The sequence below is a fragment of the Mustela putorius genome, unplaced genomic scaffold, assembly GCF_011764305.1.
Source record: "Mustela putorius furo isolate JIRA1106 unplaced genomic scaffold, ASM1176430v1.1 tig00003859_pilon_pilon_pilon, whole genome shotgun sequence".
NCBI classification, from domain to species: Eukaryota; Metazoa; Chordata; class Mammalia; order Carnivora; family Mustelidae; genus Mustela; species Mustela putorius.
The window spans coordinates 9343007-9363516 of NW_025422011.1; the positions used below are offsets into that span (position 1 = coordinate 9343007).

General features: G+C 42.7%; 1 protein-coding gene across 1 annotated transcript; it reads right to left on the minus strand.

The window, feature by feature from the left end:
* Positions 1-189: 189 nt before the first annotated feature.
* Positions 190-12373, minus strand: RAG1 (recombination activating 1). Its single transcript, XM_004756002.3, has 2 exons — positions 12251-12373; positions 190-6732 (listed from the first exon to the last, which is right to left on the minus strand). The coding sequence occupies exon 2, from the start codon at positions 6716-6718 to the stop codon at positions 3587-3589; it is 3132 nt and encodes a 1043-aa protein (XP_004756059.2). The 5' UTR covers positions 6719-6732; positions 12251-12373; the 3' UTR covers positions 190-3586.
* Between the last annotated feature and the right edge of the window lie 8137 nt (positions 12374-20510).

Here is a 20510-nt window from a genome sequence, read left to right on the forward strand (position 1 = left end):
AGAAACAAATGGTCTCAGCTGATATTAGGGTAAATGATATCTATTAATCACTATTCTGTTGCCCTTTATTCTAAAGATCACCAAATTTATTTTGTATTTCCCTCAGGAAATATGCGTTACTTCATTTTTTCAAACGTTGCACTCAAGAGTATTATTTGAATATAAATCACAAGACACACTTATTTCCAAATTTTAAACCTTTATTTCAAATACTTAAGCATAAAATTGTTAACAATAACCATAATATTAATAAGAAGAAAAAATATTAAAATACGAAAGTAAGTATTGAAACACATACTTTATTTAATTTCAAAACATTTGACATGGAAACACAGGTCACCAACATCAAATAAATGCCATTGCATTCTGGCACCTGAACGTTCCCTAAAACACAAAAAAGAAGGCTCTCGGGAGCCATTAAACAAACTTTATGATTATTTGTTAAGAAAACAAACCGTAGGGCGGTTCTGCACAAAATATCTTATCAAAAATGATTTCCAAGGTGTATTTATGTAGATTACTATAGTTAAAGAAAAATAAAATAAAATAAAAGAGAACGAAATATCCACCCTTACTTAAAATGTCTTAACAGTACAAGAATGGAGCATCGCTCACACAAAAACTGAAGAGACATACATTATCCGCACTCAGAAATCCCTCCCATCACTTGGTGATTTGCTCCTCCCAAACACCACTGCTGCCGTCTCCTGGTTGTGCAGAATTTGAATTCTGTTTGATATAATGCGAGACCTGCATACTCAACCAACAAAATCTTTATCTTCATCTATATTGTGTGAAAACAAATTGAGGCAAAACTACATTCCAGCTCACCTGGAAAAAGGTATCTTTTCTCCTGCTCTGGCATCTCAGTGCTTGTTTATGAATCCCAGAGCACTTTCTGACCTCCCCTGGACCATTCCTCGGTTTTCATCAGCCATTAATACAGGTCCCTGCAGTGTGTCTCCATGGATTGGCAGGAAAACTTGTAGAATCAGGTTTCACGGGAGGAAAATGCATTGCCCTTCTGAAGCCCCAGTCTATACTCCAAAAAAAAAAAAAAAAAAAGCTCTATCCTGTGTGGTTAATTTCCCTGGAGTATGTGACCACATTTACAATGGGCATTGTCAAAATAAAACCTGAGGATAAAACCAGACCTTGGATATTGCAATCTCAACAAGGAGGGCTAACACAACCATAGGCAGCATTTCGACATCCTGAAATGTTTGCGGCCAGATGTTCCTGGGGCTTATCAAAATGGCATTTGATTAAGAGATTATTGCGAAGGTTGTTTTATAAATCATACAGTGTGCCATATGCATTCAAAATAGTTCCTACAATGCTAGAAAAGGAAAATTTAATACCAGAAAGTATTTACAGTGCTACCAATCAGACAACAGAGTGGAAACGGGGCGGGCGGAGGGGGGAGGGGGTTGGTCTACAAATAACCAGCACCAGCATGCTTCGGGAAATGAGTGATTACATGAATTTAGCTGTTTATTAGTGCAGAGACATGCTGTAAGGATTAAATGAGAGGAAAGGAAGGGGTGGCCCAGAAGCCCATTAGTTTGCCAAATACAAAACTTGACATTTTCGAGAAAAATACAATTAAAATGTGTATATATTTTTGACAACTAAATTACAAATGTCTTTGTAATTTCTATATATGTTGTATATAAAAAGCAAGGGAAACTGCTGTATTTTTTAATGGAAAATGGGGGGTTCAATCCCTGCAAAAGCACCAAATGCATATCATTTAGGATAATGCCTCTGACACACGTTTGACAACTAAATTACACAGCTCTTTGGTATACTGTGTATGAATAGTGGCAATTATGGCCAATAAAATCAAAGAAAGAAAAAAAACTAATTAACACTAACATATCATTATGACTCACTAGCATATAAAATCCTATGCCTGCTCTAAATTGCCAGCAATTGGCAATTCCCAAATTTCTAAGGATGAAGACAATAGTCTCCAAATAACTGGAGACACCCCAGCTTTGGGGGGGGGGGCTCTCAGGAGCTTTCCCATCACTTTCTCCTATCAAAAGGCCCAAAGCACAATAATGACTTATCAACCCACCATCCCCACTCCCAAGAATTGTAAACTGCAGTGATTAGTTGGGGATCCTAAGCGAATTATGACACTGCCTTATTAAAAAAAAAAAAAAAAAAAAGATGGTGGTTAATTTTTTTTAGTAGAAAGAGTATGGAATTTGGAGACAAAAGGCCTGAGCTCAAATTCCAGATTAGACATTTATTATCACTGTAACTTTGGACAAATTATTTAACTCTCCCTCAAGTGGGAATAGTAACAATGTCTACCCTCACAGAGTTGTTGTGAGGACAAACAAAGCAAAATGAATGTGAAAATATTTAAAAATGAGGAAAAAAACACTCTAACAAATGTTAACTCTTCCTCTGTGCTATGAACAGGCTTCGTCTAAATTTAGCAGGTGAGAAAAGTAGAAAAGTATCCTGCTCCAAAAATCTGAATGCACTGAAAGTAAACTGATCTTAATAGAAAGAGTGACACACTTCAGAGGGAAGGACTCCATGAAATCTGGATTTAGTAAAACTGACTCAGGTTTCACATGGAGAAAAATCTGGCAGAAATGTTTGGCAAGACATTAAACCTGTTTTTACACAGTGAGTCAACCCAGATCTTAAAAGCCTCTGTGGCTTTAAGATTCTATACGAGCATCAGAGATGCTAAATTAAATGAAATTTAAAAAAACAAAAATAAAAATCATACTTGGCTACCGACAGCTAAGTAAAAATGAATTATCAGAAGACTTAATAAATAACTGTATATAACAGTTTTATTCTTCCAACTTTATTCCTGAAAAAAGTCATAGTCACAGATGACCTCCTAAACTCTTAAGGTCACTCCATGGTGACATCATTGAAACCCAGAAGAGGGCTGACTTTCCAAAAATTTCCTGGATGTAGGGTATTTCTGCATAAATGTACCAAGTAAGAAAACGTACTGAGGCACTCTGCGAAGGCCATCATGTCATACAAGTGTGTAAGATGTTCTTATTAAAGAAATCTGAAAAGCTTTTAAAGATTTTTTAATCTTGTGGCATAAGCCCAGATCTGCAAAATTTACAAAATAAAGAATTCTCCAGAAATGGTATAAAAAAACAAACAAACAAACATGTGTATCTCAATACAAAGTATAATAAATTGAAGGGGTAGAGAATGGAAACCACAAAACAAATTCCTTTCCTGGCTTCCTGGGCTGTTTTTTGACAACCTTGGCTATGATTTTCCATGTCACTCAGTCACACACAATGCACATCTTTGTTCATCTCTGGTCCCCTGCAGTTACTCCTGTTCTGAGTTACTGAGCTTTCAAATAACTGATTTCTCCTGTTGCTTTTCTGAACTCCCTAAACGGCTCCAGCAATCAGCTCATCAGTTATCCATTCCTGACATGCATGTAGCACCGCGGGCCTCTCCCGTCTACCACTGCCTGGGTGGCGAAACCCTACACACAGGACTGAAGCATGTGAGGAGGGGGTCTCAGTGCAACCCAGAAGAAAACTGATTTGCAAAACCAACTCAAAAGCAGCTGCCCTCCTTAAAATTCCATTGAATCTTGAGTTTCCGGAGAGTCCTCTAAGCCTAAGGGGTCCCCTATGCCTGCCTGTGAGCTTAAGGTAAACCCGGAGTTTTTATATGCATTATGAGCATTCATAAACTTCTGCAAGTATTTGGAGGTATACAGCCAGTGGTGTTTCAAGACGTCTTCCATCTCATAACACTTGGACTGTCTGGCGTTCATTTTTCGGAAGCGCCTGAACAGTTTGTTGCCAGACTCATTTCCCTCGCTCGCCCATGCCCCAATGGAGCCATCTCTCTCAATAATTTCAGGGACATGTGCCAGGGTTTTGTGAAAATAATTGGTGATTTTGCCCTCATATCTATACTTGAACTTGGTAGAGAGGAGCTCAGCAAAACGCTGTGAATTGAAGCTATACTGGCAGAGAGATTCGGGGCACTCTTTGGCAGGACACGATGATCGCCACACAGGCTTCATCTTAAGGTAAAGGTCCATCAGCTCCCTCAGAGCTTCGTGCCTCTCCTCAGAGGGAATTAACTCACAGACTGCTTCAACGGTCTCTTTGGTCATGAGCTTCCTGGCAAAGTTGCCGTTCATCCTCATGATCGGTTTCAGGTTCATCTTCTTCCGGAGATGCTTATCCAACGTAGCCTGCCATCTCTTCCTTTCCTCTTTGGAGGCGTTGGGATTTTTGTACACCTCCCCTATCTCTAGCTGGAAAATCTTGTAGAACTCGGCTGCATTGCCAATGTCACAGTGGAGCGCATCAATGGAAGGGACCGTCTCGATGAAAGGTTTCGATGAGACCCCTTTCACCCGGTCCCGCAGCTCTTCCACGGACTCGTGGTACGGGTTAGAACGCCACACCTCATAGCGCTCCAGGTTCTCGGAGTGGCTTCTGGTGATGGAGTGGAAGACGAGATTTTGAGACGCTTCTAGGCGGGTGGCGTCACAAAGGGTACAAATGTAGACTGAGCCAGAAGCCTCGAGGCCTTCGACTTCCCGCACGAGTTTCTCATCGTAGCCGGTGCCCCTGAAGATGAACTTGAAACTCCGAAGGATGCCTCCCATCTCAAGCATTAATTGACTGTTCTTCATGGCCTCCCGCTCAGCAATGAGAGGACTCAGGATGGCCGTCAGGGTCTCGTGGTCAGACTCATCCGCCAGCATGAGACACAGGGGCTTACAGCACAGTTCAGAGTTGGGTTTGACTTCTTCAAACACCTTCACATGTTCAGAGCCATGTGCTATCGTAATTTTCATGACCGTGAACGAAAACCGAACAGCCTTTTCTGGAACCACGGGCCCGCTGCCGTGCTTCTCGCTCACGTCTCCCATTCCGTCGCAAGACTCCTTCACCACGACGGTGAAAGGGCCGTTGAGGTAGTCATCAAGGTCTTGGGCTCTCATGCCTTCCAGGATGTCTTCCTCCATGTCCATCAGAGCAGACACCAAAGCTGAATCGTAGCGGAACCGCTTCGCAATGGTGTCCACAGGGTAATCGTCCACAGAGGAGGACAACCCTGACAGGCCATCAATAATGCCCACGTCGGTGCTGGAGGACACGTTCTTCAGAGGCGGCTGCCACTCAAAGGGGTGGTAGCCCGGCAGGAGGACCTTCTCAGCATTCCGAAGGGCATGCAAAGGCTGAAAAATCTGCCTCCCAGTGATGGCTTTCACAGTCCTGTACATCTTGTGATACTGACTGCAGCTGAGGAAGGTGTTGACACGGATGGCCAGGCAGACAGCTGGCTGCAGGCCAGAGCCCCGTCCCTGCATGATGGCCTCCAGCTCGTCCGCCTGCCTGTGCTCATTCCTGGCCCTCAGTGCCAGCAGGAACAAGGTCAGACACACCGATTTCACATCTCCACCTTCTTCTTTGTCCGCGAAAGCCTTGACTTGAAGTTTGAGCTCCCTCAGGCGGTGCTTCTGAGCCCTTCGGGTCAAGGACAGGAGATGCTGGCGGGGCCGACCCCCCTTGTTAATATGCACCAAAGTCTCCTTGGATTCCTTGTGGCTTGACACGTGGTGATTGTATTTTTCCAAGCTGATCTCCTCGTTGCACTCTTTGGCTGGACATTTCACCATCAGGGAATTCAAGATGCTCAGAAAGGACTTCACTGGGCTCTCCAGGTCGGTAGGGAAGCAGGGATATTGGCAATAGGGACAGTAGCTGCCCATGACTTTCAGGCATCTGAGAATGCAGATCCTGCAAAACACGTGCTTACAGGTGGTCTCCACGGGGTCAGCCAGGATGTGTTCACAAATCTGGCAGGAGATGGATTTCACAAAGTGTGCCGGGAAGTCCACGGCAAGAAGCTTGGTACTAAGATGTATATGACTGCAGCTGGAAATTTTCTGCATCACTTCTTTGCTGCTAATCCTTGCCTTCGCTCTTCTCTTGTGCCGACGGGCTCTTCTAGCTCGGTGAACCGCAGTTTTGAGTTTTTTGCTGAGCTGCATGTTTGGCTGATGGCTCTTCCTCTTGAGTCCCTGGCGGGCAGCGCGGCAGATGTCACAGGATGGTGTGTGGGGGTGCCACTCCATGGTTACATTCCTTGGGAAGGAAACCTCACATGGGGCACTGCTAAACTTCTTGTACATGATGCGCCAGCAGTTATGGCAGAACTCAGTGGGGTGGATGGAGTCAACATCTGCTTTCACATCCATCCGGAAGACCTTGGCAATGAGGTCTGGCCAGGATGTAGCTCTCCTTTCCTTCTTTCGTAAGAGGACTTGGGTTTTACCATCCACGGGCCCATGGACTGGATATCTTCTATTGTGCTCATCAGTTTTAAAAGAATTCCCACAGATACGGCAGAGATGTCGAAGGTTGGCTTGGTGGATGGCTTTGTCTCTTTCTTTCCTGTCATCATGGGATTTCTTCAGAAACTTAGGGTGAACGTTTACTGCTGGTTGACTCAGAGCTGGCTTCTGACCATCAGCCTTGTCCGGGACTGCTGGAGATTGCTCCAGAGAGGGTTTCCCCTCAGAGGAAACTTTCTTTTCTTTTTGAGCCTCTTCGGGGGCCTTTTCAAAAGATCGCACCCTGAATAGTTTAAATTTCCATTCTGAAAATTTAATATGCGGATGCTGAATTTCATCTGGGGCAGAAGCGAGTCCCAGGGTGGGTGGCAAAGAGACAGCCATGCTGGCTGAGATTCCTGAGAACAATGAAAAAAGTCAGATGAAGAAAAAATTCGATATCCCACTGATGCATCTTAGAAGGAATGCAAATTAATACATTCAACTATTCATTCATTCATTGATCCAAAAAGTTACTTATTAAACCTCTTATTTTAATATACTCTGTTAGGTGCTGAGTATACAGCAGAGAACAGTCATTCTCTGCTTTGACCATGTCCATGGTCATCTTTACCAACATGCACCTCTGTGGTTCATTTTATGTATATTTGTATGATCTTATTTTCTTGCCACCAAAACCTTAAGGTCTTTGAGGACAGACTCTCTGAGTGATTCATCTCTATCTCTCCAACATTCCTAGTACATACTAGGGCTGAATATTTTTTTTATTTGTGGAATAAATACAAGGAAAAACTGGCTAGTAAAACCATGGAAAAGTCATATTTCCTGCATTGTATTAGCCTCATTGCACTAGCTGGACAATATATTTCCAGCTTTTTAAAGCAGTCTCCCAGGAGGTTGTTTGTTTATTTCCTCCGAGCCGGTCATAAAGGGATGATAAAGCTACAAACCCAAAGAAACTAATTACTCACTACTTGAAAGGATGAAGTGAATTTTGAGGCTTTATGAATGCTAACTAATAATAAGTATCATGGATAGTAATTATGCTTACAATTTTAATTAGTGAACACTGCTGTAAATTATAAGGCTGTGTCTACATTAGAAACAAAATACCACAGAACTCTCTAAAGCTGCCATAGTATGAACCTACAAAGATTCCCAAGGACTTTTAAAATGAAAAATTCAAGTAGTGTCAGGTAAAAAATAACACAGGTCATCCTGGAAGTCATTACTAGACAATGGTCATTAGCTTGATAGCTTGTAATAAGAAGAGGTAGGAGTAATATTTTTCTTCTGATAAAAAATATTAGCAATTACATCTGCCAGGAAACCTTACCAATCTGGGTAGGGCTGCGGAAAAAAAATCTGCAAATGCCATTTGAGTCCTCTCCTGATCCTTTTAGCTCAGTATTTTCAAAATGCCTTAGTACACATCACTGGAAAAGCAGCAACTGTGTTTCAATCCGTAATCTATTTATCCCAGATGTGTTGGGGTTAACACTCTTGACCCACAAATTATGTGAAGCAACACTTTTTCCACCTGAATTAATTAGCTACCTAGATTGGGGAGTCTGGGTGGCACAGTCTGTTGGGCATCCGACTCTTGATTTCGGCGGAGGTCATGATCTCAGGGTCGTGACATCCAGCCCCACATCAGGCTTTGTGCTTAGCACAAACTGCTTGAGCTTCTCTCTCCCGCTCTGCCCAGCTCCCACCCCGGACTGATACTCTTTGTCTCTTTAAATAAATAAATAAATAAAATCTTTTTTAAAAAATTAACTAACCAACTTGATTTTTTTTTTTTTTTTAAGATTTTATTTTGGCAGAGAGAGACACAGTGAGAGAAGGAACACAAGCGGGGGGGTGGGAGAAGCAGGCTCCCCACTGAGCAGGAAGCCCAGTGTGGGGCCAGATCCCAGGACCCTGAGATCATGACCTGAGCCGAAGGCAGACACTCAGTGACTGAGCCACCCAGGTGCAGCTGATGATGTTTTTTATAGAGTCACGTGGTCATGGAGGCTAATCCTCCGATGAACAGCTGGGTGGGCTGGGGCTTGCGGGGAAGGAGGTGCAGCGGTCAACACTGACTGCTCTACCGAAGCTTCTTTTCAAGTCATCCCTTTAAACTACAGTTTGGTCCATCGTGCATGCTCTAGGCTTCAGAGGCTGATGTTCTTCATGGAAACTATAAGCCAATTTCCAAGACATGGTTAAAAAGGAAATCCTGTTCAATTGTTCTATATGCAGGACCGTGTCAAATCTAAACAATTTCAATCATCTTCAAGGTCTCATTAATCTCCAAAGTATTTCACCTGCAGCCCAGCAAACACTGGGCTTGTTGTTTAGGGTTCAGTTATGTTCCTAAATTCTGTCCTGTGTCAAGGGTGAAGACCTCCCAGGTCTCCCTGGCCCCACTGGCTAGAATTCCTTCTCAAATGCCTTTTTAATCCATTAGACTTTCCTACCCAGTCTTTTTGTATCATGATTGTTCTCTGGATTTCCAAGATAGTCTTCTGAGTTTTTACTTTTAAAAAACTGCGTCACCATCACTGGAGTTAAATAATGAACTTTCATAATGAGTAAATCAACCACAGGCATGTTGGAGGGATCTCTAGAACTCTCTTCCTACCCTACCCACTCCCCTTCTGACTCCCACTGGTCTGAACTGTTATGTCCAAATCTGCCCAAATACATTCATTTAAATACTCCCAGAGAAAGCATACCATCACCAATCAGTTATTAGCCATTGACATCCAAATCAAACGTATTTGTTGTTTTCAACGCAACTGCTGAAACTTTATCCTAACTAGAAGCAAGAAGGGGGTAGAAGGGATGTGTTCTTCTTGTTTTGAGGGAAATATACACCAAGATGCTAATCGTGATTATCTGTGGATGTTATAGATTTTTTTTAAGATTTTATTTTTAAGTAATCTCTATACCCCACGTGGGGTTCGAACTCACAACCCCGAGATCAAGAGTCACATGTTCCACCAACTGAGCCAGCCAGTCAAACCCAGCTATAGATGTTTTATGTTTTTTATCTTACCTATGATTTCTACTTTTTCTGAAATAAACATGTATTACTTTCAGAAGACAGAACTTTTAATAACTAGATCTAATGAGGTATGTTTTATCTATCTGGTTAACAAAGATTGAAAATACTACTACTCAACATTAATGAAGGTATGGGGAAATGCAAGTGTCTTCATACATTCTTGGGAGGACTCTAAATTGATATAATATCTCTAGTGAACAATTTAGCCATTTTTTTTTAAAAAAAAGTTTAACTATATCTTTGATGCAATCAACTTGCTTTTAGGAAGTTATTCTAGAGAAACATTCCCACAGGTCATTTCTTGTGTGGGAATAAATATGCCATAAGTTATTCCCACAGTGAATATTGCATGGAGAGAGATGGAGACAAAGAAAGAGATTATATATTAAAAAAAATTATTTGTTACTTTAAAAAAAAACCTTAAGCACTCCACTCCACTGTAAAACAAAGAAATAGCATAAATAATCACCAATAGGACATTATTAAGTAAACTCTGGTCCAGAAATACAATGGAAAACAACACAGACATTTAACACTGCCATATGCTTTAATGCATATGTGCAATTTCTCTATGCATCAATGATGCGGAAAGATACCCACATGACAATGCAGAAACAGGATAACAAGAGCTAGCAGGATTCCATTTACGCACATTTGCCCACATCTACAAGCACACACTTTGTGGGAGGATACGCCCTAAAATCTTAACAATTTTTATTCTCCAAAAACAGAGATACTGTAAGAAGGTCTCCTTAATTTTCTGTTTTATTCATTCTTACATCATTTTAATTTTTTATCACAAATATGTATTATTTTTAAAGTTTTGTGATCAATTTACTTTAGGGAAAAAAAATGTTTTAAAAACTAGATTTATGGGGCGCCTGGGTGGTTCAGTAGGTTAAGCCTCTGCCTTCAGCTCAGGTCATGATCTCAGGATCCTGGGACTGAGTCCCACATTGGGCTCTCTGCTCGTCAGGGAGCCTGCTTCTTCCTCTCTCTCTCTCTGCCTGCCTCTCTGCCTACTTGTGATCTCTCTCTATCAAATAAATAAATAAAAATAAAATGTTTTTTTTAAAAAAACGAGATTCAGGGGCACCTGAGTGGCGCAGTGGGTTAAGCCGCTGCCTTCGGCTTGGGTCGTGATCCCAGGGTCCTGGGATCGAGCCCCACATCGGGCTCTCTGCTCAGCAGGGAGCCTGTTTCCTCCTCTCTCTCTGCCTGCCTCTCTGCCTACTTGTGATTTCCATCTGTCAAATAAAGAAATAAAATCTTAAAAAACACAAACAACAACAACAACAAAAAAAAACGAGATTCATATGTACCCATTGTCATTTTTCTTTATTTCTTCCTAAATCCCCCCCAAAGTTTTAAGACCTGGCTAAGCCTCAGATCTGATCAGCAACCTCATTTTTCTTTCCCAGTGAACGAGTAGAAAGCCAACAAAAATATGGACCTCGATAGAGCACGAAGTTGGGATTATGTAAGAGTCATTGTGTGGCCATCGTTTGACACTCGGGAATCTTACCAACGCCAGATCTCTCTTCTAATGAAAGATCTCAGCGGCAGACCAGCCTCGCTTACAGGCTCAGCTCTGTTCCCCTGAGGCACTGCCATCTCAATGTGGCTGTCACCTGCCATCACAGCTGTGGGGTCTTTGTCAACACAGGGCAGATTCATTTGGACAAAGCAGGCTGGGATAGCGTGGCCGGATAAAAGCTTCAGTGTGGTGAGTGCGCGACAAGCTGGTTTCAGAGGCTGAGTCACACAGCAGCACCACCTCCCACTCCCAGCCCCGCCCCCACCTTACACATGCCTACATCCAAGCCCTTGACCTACAGTCTCCCCTCTTCACATCCTCGACTTGGTCTGTGTACAATGGCCAAGTGGCCACTGTGTGCCCAAGCGGGACCCCTCATTGTCACACCTATCCCACTCAGGTACTCATGCACCCAACCATTCACCCCATAAGTACCCATCTCTACTTTCTGCCCAACACGTTCATCAAAAAGTCAGCAGCAACAGCAGCCTTTCTAGAAGTCTCAGGCATCCACAAAATGACTCTCAGATTCTTTCCCTTCCTCCAGGCAACCTCTTGCTTGAACTACTTCAGAAAGAGAAGGACAGGGTCACACACCCTAGTCTGGAATCCCAGTTCAAGCACATAATCTCCGTGTAGCATCTCTACAGGGGCAATTCTAAAAATTATTATGTGTTAGAATCACTGGGGAGCTTGTGTAAAATAATAATAATAATAATAATAATAATAATAATAATAATAATGCAGATCATCTGGCTCCAGAGGTTCTGATTCAGTTTATCAAGCATGGAGTCCAGAAATCGCATTTGTTAAGCATTTCGGGGATTCTGCTGTGAGGGGTAGTCCATGATCACACTTTGAGAAAAGCTGGTATCCTACTTACTCCAATCGAGTTCAGGAAATTGCTGTCAATACTGGGAGTACCTGGGAAACTACATTTCCTCCCACCCTGAAATTCTGTTTGCTGATTACTTACCATGCCTAGATAAACACAACATTTCTTCCCAAGAGTCACACCTTCCTTCTGATAATTTATTTACTCATTTATTTGAGAAGCACTCCTTAAAGGTTTCTTCTGCTCACCATACACCTTTCCAGCAATTTGGAGATCTGTATCTTCTCTATGAACCTACGCTGTCTTTCTAAACTTGGCTTCTTATCCCTTTCCAGTTTTTACGCATTAGAAAGAAAAATTAAATTGTTGTCAGCTTCCCTTGATCCCTCCCCTCATCCCCTGCAAAGAAAAGATGCCCAAGTCCTTCTGATTGGAAACACAAAAATGTAATAAATATTGTGGCTCAGGGCATGAAAGTACAAGCGTTACCTTGCTCAGCAGGCTGCCTGGCCAAAGGGTTGGGATGTCTGTAATTCGGTTGATATGACGTGATAACCAAAGAGAAGGCCAAGTGTGCTCTCCTCCCCCTCTTGGCTCTCTCAGCGCCCCCAGAGCAGACAGCGGCATTATTTATCTGCTTCCACTGCCCTTCCCAGCCTCCCCCCACCACAGAGGGCTAACCACACAAGCCAGCAGCCAATCACAGGCCAGGAGCCTCCATCTCCAGCTGGCACCTGGCTCTTCAGGAAGCTTCACTGGGGACCCGAGTGTCATGGGGGTGTGCTGGAACGTTGCCAGAGCTGCCAGTTCACTCCCCAAGCCTGTCTGGGTTGGACATGAACTTGTCAAACAGAAGTTCAGGCTTCTGCCAAAAGATGCAGCGATGGCCCTGTGCCTCAGTCTCCTCATCTGTAAGATAGAAAGGCTAACAGCATATACCTCAGAGTCAGCGACATTATACAGTGAGAATTATCACAGGAAAATGTGGGGGATGGAATCTGCCTTTAGTAGAAACTCACCACATACTAACTCTGATTATTTTTATTCTTACTTTTAAGTAAGATCCAAACCCATCCCAGAATCCTCCTACCTGGGCAATTCTCAGTCTGGGAAGGTTGTGCTCCTTGCAACAACACTGGGTTTCAACAAGACTAAACGTGTTTTGAAGTTGACAGGCCTGGATTTGAATCATGCCTCAGGTCTTCAATACGTTACTTAAATTTTGGGAGCCAGAATCTCCTCATCTACGAACTGGATTGATCATTTTAGCCCCGAGCAATAGGCTAGGCTTCTAAGTGCTTTACGTATTATTTAATTGTCCCAGCAATCTATACATTTGACATTTTTATCTCTAAAGAGGAGCAGTACACGTTTAGAGCAATGGAGAACCCATCCAGGGTCACACAGCTACTAGCTGGTGAATGCAGTTTCCTTAAGCACTCCACTCCACTGTAAAGGAATAATAAAAGCCAGTCTGTAGTCGTGGGGGAAGATGACTCAAGAATATACTTCTGGGGATGCCTGGGTGGCTCAGTGGGTTAGAGCCTCTACCTTTAGCTCGGCTCGTGATCTCAGGGTCCTGGGATCGAGCCCCACATGGGGGCTCTCTGCTCTGCGGGGAACTTGCTTCCTCCTCTCTCTCTCTGCCTGCCTCTCTGCCTGCTTGTGATCTCTGTCTGTCAAATAAATAAATAAAATCTTTTAAAAATAAGTAAATAAATAAATAAGAATATACTTCTGTTTACTTAACACCATCTCTGTTTCAAACGCCATTCTTAGTTCTTAGGCCAGGTTTATTCCCAAAGTACATCTCTGTCCCCCTAGTATGTGAGGGATCTTCTATGTTCTCTTAGCAAAAATTGTCAAAGGGGCAGGTGCAAGGATTTCTCTGTGCTGTGCTGCCCGCGTAAGACACTCCTCTTATATCTCCAATATATGTTTTTAGTTATAGCCAATGTGATTTTTTTAAATTTTATTTATTTATTCATTGGACAGAGAGAGAGAGATCACAAAGCAGGCAGAGACAGAGAGAGGGGGATGCAGGCTCCCTGCTGAGCAGAGAGACCATGCGCGGCTCAATCCCCAGACTGTGGGATCATGACCTGAGATGAAGGCAGAGGCTTTAACCCAGTGAGCCACCCAGGAGCCCCATATCTCTAATATTTTGCACTTGGGCCAATCTAAGGGCACAGCAATCCTTGGGCACACACACAGCTCCTGCTCCCTAAGCTAAAGACAGATCAGGAGCCACTGCTCCTGGGAGAGATGGCCTGTGGTTTCTACGTGCTTCGGTGTGTTTGTGCTCACAGGAACAGACCCATCACCTGAGGTCCCTATGACACTGAGACAGGACAGGTGGGAGCTAAGAATTCCCTAAAGACGGTGTCCGTGTTCAGATCAGCAGGAAGCAGGACCTGCAGGATGGGTGGGCTTTATAGCCTTTAAGTCCTTCATTCACTGGGGTCAGGTAGAGAGGAGACAACACAGCAGGCAGGAAGACAATGCCCTTCCCAACCCTCCTCCCAGGGTCCAAAACCCTGCATCTTCCCGGGACTCACAGAAAGAGAAAGGGCCAGATGTTCTTGCTTCATGTTGAAGGAAATAGGAAATTATCACAGAATTAGAAAAAGCAGGGAGTCCCAGCTTCCAAGGATCAGGCAGGCTTCGGTTCTAAAGACTCACCTAGAAGTTAAGCGATACTAAGGTGGCCAACCATCCCACTTTTCTGGAACATTCCTGAAGTCCAAACAAACAATGTCAGTGGGTCACGTGACAATGTCCCACGTGACAAGCAAACTCGGACTTCCGTCTTAAAACAGCAAAGTCAGAGCTGCCTCGGATGCCACGTCGTTCCGAGCAAATTAAAAATAAAACACTGCTGGGACGCCTGGGTGGCTCAGTTGGTTAAGCAGCTGCCTTCGTCTCAGGTCATGATCCCAGCGTCCTGGGATCGAGTCCCGCATCGGGCTCCTTGCTCCGCAGGGAGCCTGCTTCTCCCTCTGACTCTGCCTTCCACTCTATCTGCCTGTGAGCAATTTAAAAAAAAAAAAAAAAAAAATTTTAAAAATAAAACACTGCTGAAAGATCTTGGCCTAATTTAGCAGGAGGAAAAGCACAAAAAGACCAAACTGGTGTTTGGACGATTCAATGCCCGTTTCCAGCCTTGAGCCCTGCACTCCCTGCTAAGCGATTAGCTGTGGTTAATTCTGGAAGTGTCTAAAGGTCCTGCACTGGCCTGGCTCCCTCTGGGCACGTGCACCTGGCCTGCCGGCCCTCCTTCCTCCAGCCTCTCCATCCGAGCCCCCAACTCTCTTCAGCAAGTTGCCTACATGTATCCCTCTTGGCTCTCTGCAGGCCCTTTGAAGAGAACTTTTCAAATTCAATTTCTTCCCAGACAGCCATGAGTTCCAGTTGTTGATACCAATCAAAATCTGCTCCCGCAGCTGAGGTCCGAGTGTGTGAAGGCGGCGTTTTGCGCTTTTATCATAAACCAGCAGATGCTCTTCACTGACATCGTGATTACACGTATAAGCTTGTATCTGTGTATCTCCAGCTTGCAAAACTCCTGCCTCCTAACATCACCAACCCGAACGCCAGAGCTAAAAGGGAACTTGGAGGTTATCGGACCCGATGAACACGTCTCATAGGTGAAAAACAGTCCCCAAAGGGCAATGTCACAGGACAGAATTAGAAGCAGAAATAGCATTACAGACCAGGTCTCTAGGATCCCAGGATCCCAGGACAAGATTTTTCCCACCGCGCTAGAATGGGAGCATTCCTCCCTCTCCCGCCCCCGTGCCATCTGGCTTCCCTTAGCCTGGAAAGGAACTTGAGCTGGCAAAGAAGCAGAGTTTTCATAGGTCACTGCTAGATGAGAGCCTTCGGTGAGAACGTGAACTTGCCCCAGTGCCGGGAGCCGAAAGTCAGCATCTCTACACGCTCATTGCTCCCCCACTTCCCCAGTCTTGAAATTGCTTTCTAATTAACTCAATGTGGATTATCCCTGTTAGTAAATTTTCTAATGTGTTATTAATTGCTCTGAACGTCAGCTGCTGCTCATTCTCCACAAATTCTAGAGTACCGCAGCGGGCTTTCTGGTGTCCGGGAGGCTGTTTCTAAACAACCACTGCCATCGTGTGGGCAAAAGAAGTCCCTCAGGAAAAGCCTTTCTTGAGCCTAAAGCAAGTCTGAAATCGGATCCATGAACGGATTCCAAAAGTCTTTAAACTTGGTTCTCTTTTCTCCTCCCCTCATCCCCGACTTCTTCTTCTTCTTTTATTCTTTGTTTTTTTTTTTTTAAGATTTTATTTATTTATTTGACAGAGAGAGATCACAAGTAGGCAGAGAGAGAGGAGTAAGGAAGCAGGCTGCCTGCTGAGCAGAGAGCCCTATGCAGGGCTTGATCCCAGGACCCTGAGCTAAAGGCAGAGGCTTAACCCACTGAGCCACCCAGGCGCCCCAACTTCTATCCTCCCTAACCTTCCCCTCCACCACCCCCTACCTCCGTCGGATTCCCCCATAATTCCTATCCACGAAGAAACAATGCCAAAAGTTTAGGCTATCCAAGCAACTTCCTCAAGACCCCACACCTAGTTAATTGCAGTCTTCCCCTGAAGTCAAGGGAGGTCCAACATGAAATGAAGAGAAATACCTTCTCTTCACTCCGAAAATAAGTAAAGACGTGAAGACCGTGCCCTCATGAGGGAGTTGGAGGAACTTAGAATGATGTCCAGTATTTAGGACTCTACTAGACATCCTTTCTGATTTGCAGGCATCTGACCCATCTTCAAGACCCAAATATAAGAAGTTGTTTCTTTCTTCTTTGTCATATTTAGCTGTCAGGGTCTAAGAATGAGTTACAACATCAGTGTAGGATGAATTTGATCGAAATTTCTTAAAGCTAGAATTCAAGTTTGAGGAATTAGCTTTCTCAGCCTAGAGTAAACATAACAGCCTGAAATTAGTACTCACAGGACAACAAAAGACAATTTTACAAAATGCCACACTGGACAACAAAAAGCTCTACAATTTGGGGGTTTCCAAAATTTCACAATGATTTTTGGAGGGTGAAAAAAAGATACTTTTAAACAAAGGGACTTAAACTACAATTTAAATTAATTTAACCATGTTTCTGTTTAATTTAACTGTTCCTGTCTATTTAACTGTGTTTCTGTTACAATGGGGTTTGATTTTTTATATAATGAAATTGCTATGTTTTTAATAAATGTTAGTGAAAAACTGCTCTTTTCAACTTATGAATAGTGGTTCTAGAGAGAGAGGGAAAGATAAAATCAACTCCTAATTATCAAGGGCAAAAATCTGCCCTTGAATTGTTTATAATGTGTTTCTTTCAAAATAGTTTATAATTTACTATGTGAGTTAAATACTTATCTTGTTATATACTTATCTTGTTATATACTTTTCCTGGGACATTCTTCCCACTCAAACAAAGAGCACAATTTCCAAATGCAAGTAAAATCTCACTTTGCCCTTATCATTACAGAAAAGAGAAATGTCTGTCTCTTTATTTCCACATCTAGGGATGGCTATTGGTAGTAACAATTCACTTTATTAAATAAGTTTTGTAAAGACCAATCTGGAGTCTACTCTTTCCTGTCTTCATGTCAATCTTAAAAAATATCTTTGCTTTGTGACAGGAAGGGAGGGACAAGCTGAATTGAACTTTAGTGAGATTTTCCATCCTTTGTACTTCTAGCAAAAAAAGAAAATATCATCATTCTCCTCCAACTTCTCTTAACATTTCCAATCTCTTCAATACCCCCTGCCTCCCCAAAAATCACCAACCGTAACTAAACCCTTGATTATCTTTCACTAGCCATATATAAGACCAAAAAAAAAAAAAAAGTTCTCAATAACATGACATCATGAAGGGTTCTTAGACCTCCTAAATCTTCTTGTGGCTTCTCTGTTTCTCATCACCTATAAACTGCTACGTAGAAACTATGTGTAAAATACCAGGAATCAACTCCAGGCTCATTGACCTTTCAGCAACCTGGACTCAAGACTCCCTTTCTCCAACAAAGCTATTTCTCCTTGGTAACAATCAGTAGCATAATAAAGTGTTAAGATAATTTGTGTTTTATTTATGCCTGTTGATCTGAAGGTGTTATGGGCTGAACTGTGTCTCCCAAAATTCACGTGATGAAATTGTAACCCCCCCCCCCCCGTGCCTGACTGTTGACTGTATTTAGAGAGGTGATTAAGAAAAAGTGAAGTCTAGGGGTGGGCCCTAATCCAATCTGACTGATGTCCTTTCAAAAAGAAATGAGGTCACATCTAGAGATGCAGGAGCAGAGAAGACCACTTGAGGACACAAAGAGAAGAGGGCCATCCGCAAGCTGAAGAAACCACACCTGAGGCATCTTGACCTCTGACCTCTGGCCTCTAGACCTGTGAGAAAATAAATTTCTGTTGTTTAAACCACCTACTGTGTGGTATTTGGTTACGGCAACCCAAGCAGACTCTTATGGTATAGATCACGTCTCTTACTCTGGACACTTTCCTTATCTACCTACCTAAGGAAGAGGAAGCTCTTTAGATGGTCAAGTCTAAGGATACTCATTAGGCCTCAGTCTTCCTGAGCAAATATGGCTCTCATGGCCATTATTATCTGTATGGTGTTGGGCTGTGGTACTGGGTACTGCAGACTTTGGACTGACACTAACCAAAGTTTAAATTCTAGCCATTTGCAAGCTGTGGGATCTTGGGCACACTTCTTAACCTCTCTGACTCTATTTCCTTATTTGAAAATGAGAATAATAGTAATTCCTAGTGGGGTACCCAGGAGGCTCAGTCAGTGAAGCACCTATCTTTGGCTCAGGTCATGCTCTCATACTCCTGGCATGGAATCCCTCATTGGTCCCTCTGCTCAATAGGGAGTCTGCTTTTCCCTCTCACTCCCCCCTCTGTTCTCTCCCTCTTTCTCATATAAATAAATATTACTTTAAAAAAAATAGTAGTACCTGGTAATGTTCTTAGGAGAATTAAATGAACTAATACATGTAAGATGCTTAACCCTCAGTTAAACACGATGTTTCCTCAAGAACTCCCCATCCTCCCCCAAAACTCTCTGTCCTCACTGTCTGTTTCATATTCTTTAAAAGCAAATAACTCCTTAGTTCAACGTAAATGCCTAAAGTCATCCTTCATTTATCTTTCTACAAATCTTCACAACAAAGTCAACAAATTCTAGTCGTCTTAAAATTACAAGTCAGATCATTTTACTTCTCTGATCAAGTTCCCCATCTTGGTAAGAGCAAAAGCCAAAGATTTCACAAGGACAAACAAGGAGCATTACTTTTTTCCCCCACTTACTACAGTCGCACTGACCCTTATGCTGCTCCCCAGAAAGTCCATATATATTTCCGCTTGCTATCCTCTCTGCCAGAAATATTACGTTAGACACTGCTGTATTAGACAGGGTTCTCCAGAGAAACACTACCAATAGGAGATATCTCTATTCTAGAGATCCAGAAGAAGAATTTATTATGAGGAAGTAGCTCATATGATTATGGAAGCTGAGAAGTCCCATGATCAAAAAGGTAGTGGAAGGGAGAATTCTCTCTCTGTCTCCTTGACTGTTCCAACTGGGACATCAGTCTTCTCTTGTCCTTAGACTTGGTCTTACACCACTTGTTGGCCTGGGTCCTAGCTTACAAATGGTGATCATGGGACTTCTCAGCTTCCATAATCATATGAGCTACTTCCACAGACACAGCTGGAAAGAGTGGTTAGCCAAATATCTAAGCACTTTGGATCTAGCCAAGTTGACACATAAAAGTAAGCATCACAGCTGCCTCTGACTTCTATGAACATGCAATTTATTGTGGAATTAAAATAAACAAATCTAGAGTCGTTGGTAGAGTAGAGAGAGAGAATGAGATTATGAATCAAGAGTCGAGAGATATGAGACATATTTTCTGCTCTGTCACTCTGTAGCTCTGTGACCTTGAACTATTCACATAATGACACTTTCTCGGTTTAGCCTTATGTAAAAATGGGTAACACCTACTTTCTGGAATCCTGATGAGGATTAAATAATTAGAGGAAATGCCTGGATCAGAGTCTGATGCTATGTAGGCATTTAATAAACATCAGGAGCAACATGGTATATCGGAGAAATATCCACCCCCTAAAAAAATTTGAATCAAGTTTGCCTTCTTAAGAGTTACACTATAAAATTAATCCACAACAAATCAGAACAAAGATGTGAAAAGTCATATCAAGAGGAGAAAATACATTGAGACGACGTGGATGGAACTAGAGGGTATCATGCTTAGTGAAATAAGTCAATCAGAGAAAGACAACTGTCATATGATCTCCCTGATATGAGGAAGTGGAGATGCAACATGGGGAGTTTGAGGGGTAAGAAAAGAATAAATGAAACAAGATGGGATCAGGAGGGAGACAAACCATAAGAGACTCTTAATCTCACAAAACAAACTGAGGGTTGCTGGGGGTAGGGGGTAGGGAGAGGGTGGTGGGGTTATGGACATTGGGGAGGGTATGTGCTATGGTGAGTGCTGTGAAGTGTGTAAACCTGGCGATTCACAGACCTGTACCCCTGGGGCTAATAATACATTATATGTTTATAAAAACATTTTAAAAATTTTTTTAAAAGAAGAAAATACAATAGTTTCCAGGCTGAACAAAACTTGAGGACAGATACTAAAATATGAAAAGAATTTATTAACCAAAGTGAGGTTGTTGGTCATTGTTATGAGCTGAA